This window comes from Pelophylax lessonae (assembly GCF_965119305.1).
Source record: "Pelophylax lessonae genome assembly, chromosome: 10".
Lineage (NCBI taxonomy): Eukaryota > Metazoa > Chordata > Amphibia > Anura > Ranidae > Pelophylax > Pelophylax lessonae.
Window position 1 is genome coordinate 8,460,553 of NC_138777.1, and position 12,156 is coordinate 8,472,708.

Consider the following 12,156-nt stretch of genomic DNA (forward strand, 5'->3'; position numbering starts at 1 on the left):
GGGCTTTTGATAGGTGGCTGGGAAGTGTTTTGCCCCCTCCTTAATGCTTATTTTATTCCTGTAAAGCCCATACCACCACCCTCCAACCACCCTGCAACCATATGCATTGCGGTGTGCTGGTACTATTCATTTAGGGCCCATATAGACATGTGGCTAGGGGGTGGGGGGTAAATTTGCAAAGGCAGGAGGATGGGTTTGCGCACGTTCAGCGGCCGCAATTCTTTCCTTTACGTCAAAAGTTACCCCAGCTGACGCGCCAGGCAATCAGCACTGAAAATAAGCTTCAATGCAACCACCCCACAGCCACATGCAATGCACACAGTCACAGCACGGCATTTACAGCCCGGAGCCGTAGGGAGCTGTGAGGTTTACAGGAAAAGTCCGTACAGCCCCTTGCCATGTTGATTTGGGAATTTGGGGGGATCAGACAAGGTAACTAGTAACATATATATAAAAAAATAAAAAAATAAAAAAAAAAATATATATACATATATATATTTTATATATAAGGTCTTTACGTTTGTGCACTTTTTTTAAACTCTAGTAAATTTTTTTTAAAAAAAGGTTCTTCAAAAAGTTTCCACACTTTTTTTTTTATGCAAATAGTTTTTATTCAGTTTTGAAGACATAACAGAGAAATAAGAAGAAGAAACAAAGTAAAATCAAATCATTTCTCAACATTGTGATTATAAGCAGTAACATCCGCTATGAGCACGTATGATAGGTTATCAATCTAGTCATTCAAATAACGTAAGTAATACAAGCAATACAAGCAAGTGCATCACATCCAACAATAGGACAACATTAACTCAGGGTAGCTTCAAGGCCCAAAAATCCCAACATGCATTAAAGGATTGCAATTGTAACCTATTTATTGCTAGAGCTCTTTCGAGCTGGTAATTAACTTTAAGTAGCTGAACCACATCCGTGAGGTTTGGAGTTTCCTTAATTTTCCATCTGCGAAGCACAGATGTGCGAGCCGCAAGTAACACATGTGTAACCCAGGGTCTATATTGGGCCGGTATGTCAGTAATCCCCAGGTGTAGTAAGGCTAATGCCGGGGTCGGTTTCAATATGCACCCGGTGTGAGAGGACATGTATCTGAATATCTGGTGCCAGTAGCTCGTCAAGGAAGGACAGGACCACAAAACATGGAGTAGAGTCCCTACTTGAGAGCATTCCCTCCAGCAAAGTTGAGAGTAGGATTGAGAGAAGCCCGCCAGACGGTAAGGTGTGTAGTACCACCTATTCGTTATTTTTTGGGACATCTCCCAATGGTTTGCGCAGTGTGAGTATTTGTATATGGTGGTGAGGGCAGACTTCCACTGGGAAATAGAGAACGTAATGCCAAGGTCGTTATCCCATCGGAACATGTGAGTGGTTTTGTAAAACTCAGAATTGTCCAACAGAACATCGTAATAGTGTGATAATTTGGGGGTTTTCGTCATTGTTTTCGTGAGAAGGTCCCATATCCTACCATCGACCAAGATCGACCGCAGGGGATGATCCTTCAAAAAATGAGTTATGCGCAGAAGGTGATAGTGCATATGTTGAGGGAGGTTATATTTGTGGATTAGATCCATAATGGGAGTGAGGGATCCACAGGCATAAAGTGAGTTAATGGTGGAAATGTTCCACCGCTTTAACAGGCGCATTGGAAGATCAGGTATATGACAAGCAAGAATATCGATTGGCAGTGTGCACGATGCAGTAATATCTCGTACATCCTGAGAAACCGGGGATAGGCGCCATACCCTTAATGTTGCTTGCATTGTGGGCGGTAGGTCTATGAGCCTCCATTCCTTCCACCTGTCACTCAGGAGCAAAGTTCTCAGGTCCCCCGTCGGCGACAAATCTCGCTCCAGTTCCACCCACATAGGTGATTCCTGGGTCGTGATCCATTGTCGCAGTTGGGCCAGTATCGTGGCTCTGTAGTAGGTAGCTATGTCAGGGACGGATGCTCCCCCAAACTGTTTTTTCTTAACTAAAATTGAGGCGGCACATCTGGGGCGCTTGCCTCCCCATATATAAGCCGACATCAGCCTAGTCAATTTGAGAAGATGAGTAGCCGGAAAGTGAATGGGAAGTGCTCTGAAGAGGTACAGTATTTGGGGCAGTATAAACATTTTATAGGCCGCTACTCTTCCACTCCAGGAGAAGTAGGGAGCGTGCATGCGAGAGATGTCCACGTTAATCTTGGACACCAGCCTGTTGACATTCACAGGTAGTAGTCTAAGGGGGTTGGCCGTTAGATCAATACCCAAGTAATGAATGCTGTCTGAGGACCATGGGATAGGAATGGAGGCTTGCAGTTTAGATTGGAGCGCGGCGGGGACCCCTAAATTGAGGACTGTGGACTTAGAGGCGTTAAGCTTATAAAGCGAAACCCTGCTGTAAGATAGGAGTGTGGTGTAAGCCGCTGGAAGCGAAACTTCTGGGTGGGTGAGCATCATGATAATATCATCTGCAAAGAGATTGATCTTATGATGATATGTATGCGTTTTAAAACCTGTGATGAGGGGGTTGGATCGAATTGTTTCAGCCAATGGCTCTATAATCAAATTAAATATTGTGGGAGATAAGGGACAGCCCTGCCTTGTACCATTAGTTATATTGAAGGTTTTGGATAGTGTGCCCGAAGTGTACACTTGTGCCGTCGGTGAGGAGTAGAGGGCCATTACAGCGGATAGAATGGGTCCTGAAAAGCCAAATTTTTGGAGTGTAGCTCGCATATAGCCCCAATGAACTCTGTCGAACGCTTTTTCGGCGTCGAGGGTTAATAGAACAGAGGGAAGTTTGGAGGAATGTGCCTGATGTATGATGCTCAAGATTCTCCTTGTTGCATCAGAGGTCTGCCTACCTGATGTGAAGCCCATCTGATCCCTATGTACAAGCGTGGGGAGAATAGTTTGAATGCGTTTGGACAGGATACGGGCGTAAATTTTTGCATCAGAATTTAGTAGGGAAATGGGGCGAAAATTGGCCGGTGTGGTGGGGTCTTTACCTGGTTTGGGTAACGTGACAATATGGGCACTCAGGATATCTGAGGGTAATGCGGACACTACCATTGCCTTGTTATAGACTTCCGTCATAGTAGGACTTAAGTGTTGACTAAATATTTGATAAAATTCGTTGGAGAACCCGTCGGGGCCAGGCGATTTACCTTTCGGTAGCGATGTGATACTGGAGCGCACCTCCGCGGGCGTAATCGGAGAATTAAGTGTAAGCAATTGGCTTTCTGAAAGGGAGGGTAGGGACACCGCGTTGAGGAATCTGTTAATATCCTCCGCGGACGGATGATGTTCAGACGGGTTATCCCCAAGGTTGTACAAGGTACTATAAAAATCAGCAAACGCATCCGCAATGGCTTGCGGATGAGTAATTTTAGATGCAGGTGACGGGTGGAAGAGGAAGGGGATTCTGGATTTAGCCTGTTTGCGCTTAACCTGTGATGCCAAAAATTTGCCAGCCTTATTGGCTTGGCAGTAGTATTTTTGTTTAAGATATTGAAATTGTCTGTTGGATTGTTCTAGAAGGAGAAGGCGCAATTCTTGTCTCAGCGCAAGAAGTTCCCTGGACACAGAATCAGTAGGGTTTGCTTTGTTATTTGTTTCTAAAACGTGAAGCTTGTGTGTCAGAATGGTAACCCGATCCCTCCGCTGCCTCCTGAGCCGTGCCTGCTGCTGGATGCACACCCCTCGGATGAAGGCCTTTTGTGCACCCCACAGCACCCACGGGTCAGAGACAGAGGTACTGTTAAGGTGGAGGAAGTCCTGCAATTGCTGAGATACGTAGGATCTACACTTCTCACTCTGCAACATTTTAAGGTCACATCTCCAGATATAAGCACTGGTACACTTTGCCGCGTCCTCTATGGTCAATTCCACCGCCGCGTGGTCCGACCACGTGATGTCATCGACCGCAGAAGAGGAGGCCTTACCCAATAAGAACATGTCAACAAGAAACATATCTATGCGAGAATATGAGTGATGTCTAGAGGAAAAAAAAGAATAGTCCCGCTCCATGGCATGGTGGCATCGCCACACGTCAAACAATTTTTCCTCATGGATCACCCGCCCCAAAGATTGCTGTCGGCCCCGGGGGGACGCCGAAGAGTCCAACCCGGGGTCGACAACAGCATTAAAATCACCACATATTAACAAATGACCGTATTGGATCGCTGATACCCTCTTAAGGATCCGTCGCAGAAAGCGAACCTGGTGGGAGTTTGGAGCGTATACATTCACCAATGTGAGCGGAAGGTCATTGAGGTCACAGGTCACTATAATATACCTGCCGTCCGGATCCAGTACTGACTTGTGTATACGCACTGTGAGAGAGTCGCGAAAGGCTAGCATGACCCCTCTTTTCTTTTCAGTGCTGGAAGCCAAGAAGGCCTGTGGATAGTTCTTGTGGCCATGGCATGGCACTTTGTCGGCCTGAAAATGGGTCTCCTGAACTGCCAGCACGTCTGCTCTATGAAGCAATGCCTCCTTCCACAAAGAACGCCTCTTGGCCGGATGGTTTAGTCCGTTAGCGTTAATAGACAAAAATTTGATGGTCATGTTTCAGGCAGGGCAACGGGCAAGGCAGAGCAGATGGTACACACAGTCAAGGTATTTGTCGCGAAGAAAGTGTTGAGAAACCAATAAACAAAAAGAAAAAAAGAAAAGAGAACCGTAGAAGAACATAAAAAAAGAGCCGTCTCAGCGGCTCGCGTGCGAGAAACTCGCAAAAAAAACCAATGGAGGGCCGAAAGAGAGAACATCTTTCAAAGGCCATAGACACATCGTAGGTCATCATCGGTGATTAGGGCTGGTATGGGTTGAGGAAGGCCTGGAAGACCTTTTTCGGGACGCCACCTGCCATTCACTGTCCAGTGGGCGCAGAGGTGATGAGAGTGGGGCAGAAGCTTGATCAGCCGGGAGAATGTTCCATTTCCTGAGCATAGCGAGACCTTCCTCTAGGGATCTGATCACAGCCGTGGAGCCTCCATATGTCACCAGGAGAGTCGCTGGGTACCGCCATTTATGTTGGATTTGGTGGTTACGCAGAGCCTTGGTTATGGTAGAGAGGTTGCGTCTGGCCATCAGCGTGTGCCTGGATAGATCTGGCAGTAATTGTACGTTGCAATAGGGTTCAGGTAACTGTCCACTCTGTCTAGACGCAAGCATTATTTTGTCCTTGGCAGTGAAAAAGTGGACTCTAAGTAGAACATCCCGTGGTACATTACCCTCCAGGAACGCTGGCTTGGGCAGTCTGTGGATCCGATCAATAAGGAGTTCCGATTCATGCAGAGTAGGGACAAGCAGTTTGAATAAAGAGACAACATGTTGCTGTAATTGTTCAGGAGAGATCGCTTCAGGAATGCCTCTCAATTTTATATTGTTGCGCCTGGAGCGATCCTCCAGATCCGCCACTTTATTCTTCAACCAGGAGATTTCTTCCGTTTGGTTGTTTAAACGGTCAATGACCGAGTTGATGGTTTCAGCATGAACGTGCACAGACTGTTCCACAGACCCAATCCTGGTCCCCAAGGCAGATATTTCTGCAGTAATTTGCTGCGTCTGCTGTTTCATCTCAGCCTGCATGTTAGCCTGCAGAGAGAACAGCATGTCTCTCATAGCAGATTCAGATATGGGGTTTCCCCCAGCAGATTGTTGGGCAGACTGGGGTGTATCTGAGGGTAGCTGCGGTGCCAGAGTGGAGGGGAAGATAGCAGTGTCCATACCTGATCCTTCATACACTCCAGGAGGCGAGTCCCTTCTCTGCTTGCTCTTGGCTGGGCTTCTGGAGGTCGGCGATGGAGGGGAGGGCGATCCCGAGGAAGATCCGCTGTCCGGGTTCCCTATCACCCTGTGCTGCGGGTGCAGTGGTTTTAATGGAGGGATTTTAGCAAGCGGACCCGCTGCTCCTGCATCCTGCTTAGCGTTCCGAGCAGGTCCAGGTCCGCCGCCGCCATTTTGCTGGAGTCCATGCGTCTGTGATATGAAGAAGCCGGACAGCTTATTGAGCTGTCCGGTCTCCTTCTTCTTGTTGCGGGTCATCCGGCGGCTTCAGCGGGCACTCACTGAGCGGTGCAGCAGGTCGTAGGGGCGAGAGCAGCCCTGAATGCGGCGTATGTCTTAGGGTGGCCGGCGGAGCAGACTCAGAGAACGTCCATCCGCTGCGCTGGTAGCCACGCCCCCTCAAAAAAAGTTTCCACACTTTTTGTTCAACTCTTTTCAAAATGTAAAAATTAAATAAAATGTTTTAAAATTTAAAAAAAAGTGAAAACAAGGGACAAAAAAGGAAATCTCTCTATCTATCTATAAATCAATTATATATATATATATATATATATATATATATATACACACACACACATAAACAGTATCTCACAAAAGTGAGTACACCCCTCACATTTTTGTAAATACAGTAAAACCTTGGTTTGAGAGTAACTTGGTTTAAGAGCGCTTTGCAAGACAAGCAAAATTTTCAAATAAATTTTGACTTGATATACAAGCGATGTCTTGATATACAAGTAGCCTCATGTCACAGCTGATGATTGGAACAGGCACATCTAAGGATGCAGGCATCAGGGGTAAAGCTGTCCACATAGGACTATCCTCCGCACCATAATCTACGTCATCCTTTCCATGCTGCCCCTCGCTTTCAGATCGCTTTACTGCAGGGTGGTCTTCCCGGGCAGGATTACAGACTGGCAGCCGGCGGTGCAGAAGATGGTCTATGTGAACAGCTTTACCCCGGATGCCTGCATACTTAGATGTGCCTGTTTTATTCATCAACCATGTGAGTTGCTAAATGTTGTACCTTCATTAAATGGAACCATATTGCTACCCTGTAGCTCCTGCTGGATTTTGCTTCCAATCCCCTTGTGGAAGCGGCTATTTGTGGATGGACATTGTATGGTTACACAACCTATCGCTGTGTCCATAATCTTTTTATATGGACTATAAATTGAAGGATTTGTGAATAAATGGTTGTGGAACGAATCATCTGAGTTTCCATTATTTCTTATGGGGAAATTCGCTTTGATATAAGAATGCTTTGGATTACAAGCATGCTTCCGGAACGAATTATGCTCGCAATCCAAGGTTTTACTGTATTTTATTCTATCTTTTCATGTGACAACACTGAAGAAATGAGACTTTGCTACAATGTAAAGTAGTGAGTGTACAGCTTGTATAACAGTGTAAATTTGCTGTCCCCTCAAAATAACTCAACACAGCCATTAATGTCTAAACCGCTGGCAACAAAAGTGAGTACACCCCTAAGTGACAATGTCCAAATTGGGCCCAAAGTGTCAATATTTTGTGTGGCCGCCATTATTTTCCAGCAATGCCTTAACCCTCTTGGGCATTGAGTTCCCCAGAGCTTCACAGATTGTCACTGGAGTCCTCTTCCACTCCTCCATGATGACATCACAGAGCTGGGGGATGTTAGAGACCTTGCGCTCCTCCATCTTCTGTTTGAGGATCCCCACAGATGCTCAATAGGGTTTAGGTCTGGAGACATGCTTAGGCAGTCCATCACCTTTACCCTCAGCTTCTTTAGCAAGGCAGTGGTCATCTTGGAGGTGTTTGGGGTCGTTATGTTGGAATACTGCCCTGCGGCCCAGTCTCTGAAGGGAGGGGATCATGCTCTGCTTCAGTATGTCACAGTACATGTCGGCATTCATGGTTCCCTCAATGAACTGTAGCTCCCCAGTGCCGGCAGCACTCATGCAGCCCCAGACCATGACACTCCCACCACCATGCCTGACTGTAGGAAGACACACTTGTCTTTGTACTCCTCACCTGGTTGCCCCCACACACGCCTGACACCATCTGAACCAAATAAGTTTATCTTGGTCTCATCAGAGCACAGGAGATGGTTCCAGTAATCCATGTCCTTAGTCTGCTTGTCTTCAGCGAACTGTTTGCGGGTTTTCTTGTCCATCATCTTTAGAAGAGGCTTCCTTCTGGGATGACAGCCATGCAGACCAATTTGATGCAGTGTGCGGCGTATGGTCTGAGCACTGACAGGCTGACCCCCCTCCCCTTCAACCTCTGCAGCAATGCTGGCAGCACTCATACGTCTATTTCCCAAAGACAACCTCTGGATATGACGCTGAGCACGGCACTCAACTTCTTTGGTGGACCATGGCAAGGCCTGTTCTGAGTGGAACCTGTCCTGTTAAACCTTTGTATGGTCTTGGCCACCGTGCTGCAGCTCAGTTTCAGGGTCTTGGCAACCTTCTTATAGCCTAGGCCATCTTTATGTAGAGCAACAATTCTTTTTTTTAGATCCTCAGAGAGTTCTTTGCCATGAGGTGCCATGTTGAGCTTCCAGTGACCAGTATGAGAGAGTGAGAGCGATAACACCAAATTTACCACACCTGAGACCTTGTAACACTAACGAGTCACATGACACCGGGGAGAAAAAATGGCTAATTGGGCCCAGTTTGGACATTGTCACTTAGGGGTGTACTCACTTTTGTTGCCAGCGGTTTAGACATTAATGGCTGTGTGTTGAGTTATTTTGAGGGGACAGCAAATTTACACTGTTATACAAGCTGTACACTCACTACTTTACATTGTAGCAAAGTGTCATTTCTTCAGTGTTGTCACATGAAAAGATAGAATACAATATTTGCAAAAATGTGCGGGGTGTACTTACTTCTGTGAGATACTGTATATATATATATATATATATATATATATATATATTTTTTTTTTTTTTTAAATAGAAATATATATAAAATATAAATATAAAGGCAAATAGGTCCAAGAGACGCAGCTGCCTGCATTCCACCGAGAAGCACAGAGACGCAGTGATGACATCACTCAATCTAAAATAAAAGTATTAAATGCAAATTGAAAGATTTTATTCAAATATTAGCAAACTAAGCTTAATCTAAAGTTCAGGAAAGAAAAAAAAATTTTTTTTCTTTTTGATTTATTGATCAATCAGAAACTGGTGATTAGTGAATGATTTTATTTAAAAATAAAATGAAAGTTAAAGTTTATAATCAGAAGGTGAGATGTGAGTCCTGTGGAACGCTCATTGCTGTCGTCCCGGACCGGCACCGCCCTGTGATGTCTTTATGCAGCATGGCAGCCGTCCAACCCACGCTGCCCCGCCAGCTCAGAAGATAAGGAGAAGGCCGGTCACATGGGACGGGGGTGGGGAGAAGTTTATTTATTAACCGTCCAAATTCCATTATTTACATAAGTTGTTACACACTCAGAGAGGAGGCGACACCGACCACAAACCGCCACTGATAATGATTATATATCTGACATCAGAGAGTGACGTGATTGGCTTAGGATTCTCTGTACAGCACTGCAGTATATGTCAGAGCTATATAAATGTATAATAATAGTGTGTGACTGTGGGGGGACATTAGAGTGTAAGCTCCTCTGGTACAGAGACTGATGTGACTGTGGGGGAGGGGACATCAGAGTGTAAGTTCCTCTGGTACAGAGACTGATGTGACTGTGGGGGAGGGGACATCAGAGTGTAAGCTCCTCTGGTACAGAGACTGATGTGATTGGCTCAGTGATCTCTGTACAGCACTGCGGTATATGTCAGAGCTATATAAATGTATAATAATAATAGTGTGTGACTGTGGGGGAGGGGACATTAGAGTGTAAGCTCCTCTGGTACAGAGACTGATGTGACTGTGGGGGAGGGGACATTAGAGTGTAAGCTCCTCTGGTACAGAGACTGATGTGACTGTGGGGGAGGGGACATTAGAGTGTAAGCTCCTCTGGTACAAAGACTGATGTGACTGTGATGGAGGCGACATTAGAGTGTAAGCTCCTCTGGTACAGAGACTGATGTGACTGTGAGGGAGGCGACATCAGAGTGTAAGCTCCTCTGGTGCAGAGACTGATGTGACTGTGGGGGAGGGGACATTAGAGTGTAAGCTCCTCGGGTGCAGAGACTGATGTGACTGTAAGGGAGGGGACATTAGAGTGTAAGCTCCTCGGGTGCAGAGACTGATGTGACTGTGGGGGAGGGGACATTAGAGTGTAAGCTCCTCTGGTACAGAGACTGATGTGACTGTGGGGGAGGGGACATTAGAGTGTAAGCTCCTCTGGTGCAGAGACTGATGTGACTGTAAGGGAGGGGACATTAGAGTGTAAGCTCCTCTGGTTCAGAGACTGATGTGACTGTGGGGGAGGGGACATTAGAGTGTAAGCTCCTCTGGTTCAGAGACTGATGTGACTGTGGGGGAGGGGACATTAGAGTGTAAGCTCCTTGGGTACAGAGACTGATGTGACCGTGGGGGAGGGGACATTAGAGTGTAAGCTCCTCTGGTACAGAGACTGATGTGACTGTGGGGGAGGGGACATCAGAGTGTAAGCTCCTCTGGTTCAGAGACTGATGTGACTGTGGGGGAGGGGACATCAGAGTGTAAGCTCCTCTGGTTCAGAGACTGATGTGACTGTGGGGGAGGGGACATCAGAGTGTAAGCTCCTCTGGTTCAGAGACTGATGTGACTGTGGGGGAGGGGACATCAGAGTGTAAGCTCCTCTGGTACAGAGACTGATGTGACTGTGGGGGAGGGGACATCAGAGTGTAAGCTCCTCTGGTTCAGAGACTGATGTGACTGTGGGGGAGGGGACATCAGAGTGTAAGCTCCTCTGGTTCAGAGTGATTGTGGGGGAGGGGACATTAGAGTGTAAGCTCCTCAGGTACAGAGACTGATGTGACTGTGGGGGAGGGGACATCAGAGTGTAAGCTCCTTTGGTACAGAGACTGATGTGATTGGCTCAGTGATCTCTGTACAGCGCTGCGGTATATGTCAGAGCTATATAACTCTGTACAGCGCTGCGGTATATGTCAGAGCTATATAAATGTATAATAATAGTGTGTGACTGTGGGGGGACATTAGAGTGTAAGCTCCTCTGGTACAGAGACTGATGTGACTGGCTCAGTCATGAATTCCTGTGTATTTAAAGTGGACCTGTCATTAACTTTACAAGTCTGCAGGATTGCATTCCTAACAAGTCACAATATACAGCAACAGAATATTGCTTACAAACTGTCCTTGAGCTCCATTGTGTGACTTTGCCTAGGCTGAGATGATGTCACCAGTCAGCTGCAGGCAGGAGGAAGCATTTCCTCAGTCTCCCCTCCCCCAGTGATAGATTATAACACTGTATCTTTGTAGCAAGTCACAAGGTCAGAGGCTGCAGCAGGGGGCTGATCTGTGTCAGACATTTGTGAACACAGCCAAGAACAGCCCAGGCACTAAGATTTACATGACTGTCATCTCTGAGCCAGCATCCCAGTCCAGATGTAGATGGTGATCCTAAATAATGCCTGAACAAAGACGGCGCCATCCTTCTGGAGACAAAATCAGATGAAGACATTGTCGAGTATCTCTATGAGAGATAATAAATACCGGGAAGGGTTGCACCGACACATTTCTCAGCATGCTGCACTTCTAATCATCCCAGATGTCGGATCATCTTTCATTTATGTTACTTGTACTTACAGCTTTTTTGTCGGCATCTTTCCCCATATCTTCCAGGTAGGAGAGAACGAAGTCGATTCTGCGCACGCCATCGCGGAAGAAGACGGAGTCTTTGCTCTGGTGGTGCCCGTCTATCTGTAGAGGTAAATTGAAAATCAGTTATAGGATTGCAGGAGTCCGGAGCTGGCGGGGGAGCAGCCAATCCGTTGAGGCGACTCTCCAGCAGCGAACACCATGCAGAGGAAAGAGCAGCACAGGGCAGTGATGTTCTGCTTTACCCTATAGCAGGGATGGCGAACCTTGGCACCTCGGATGTTTTGGAACTACATTTCCCATGATGCTCAACTACACTGCAAAGTGCATGAGCATCATGGGAAATGTAGTTCCAAAACATCTGGGGTGCCAAGGTTCCCATCACTGCCCTACAGCAACCAAGGTCAGAATTTCCCCAGGTATGACCAAACCCATTAAATATACTTCTGATTGGCTGCCATGGCGTACCCTGCCCAGGTTTACACATGTAAGCCAAGCTGCAAGTTAACATGGCTGGCAGTGCAGTCAACTTTATACAACGCGTCATGTTGGCGGGCAAAACCGCTGGCAAATGTGACCCATGTAAGTAAATGAGACCATGCCGCATCTGTGTGTAATGCGTGTCGCTGCAGTGCAAAGTCTATTTGCATTTA

At 46.6% G+C, this 12,156-nt stretch overlaps 1 protein-coding gene across 1 annotated transcript in view; it reads right to left on the reverse strand.

The window, feature by feature from the left end:
* Window positions 1-12,156, reverse strand: part of ANO5 (anoctamin 5) — a gene marked incomplete at both ends in the record, with an annotated part of 184,803 nt that overhangs the window by 89,300 nt on the left and 83,347 nt on the right. The window contains one exon of the mRNA XM_082270529.1: window positions 11,492-11,605. Within this exon, the coding sequence (XP_082126655.1) occupies window positions 11,492-11,605 (114 nt within the window). The remainder of the gene's footprint in view (window positions 1-11,491; window positions 11,606-12,156) is intronic.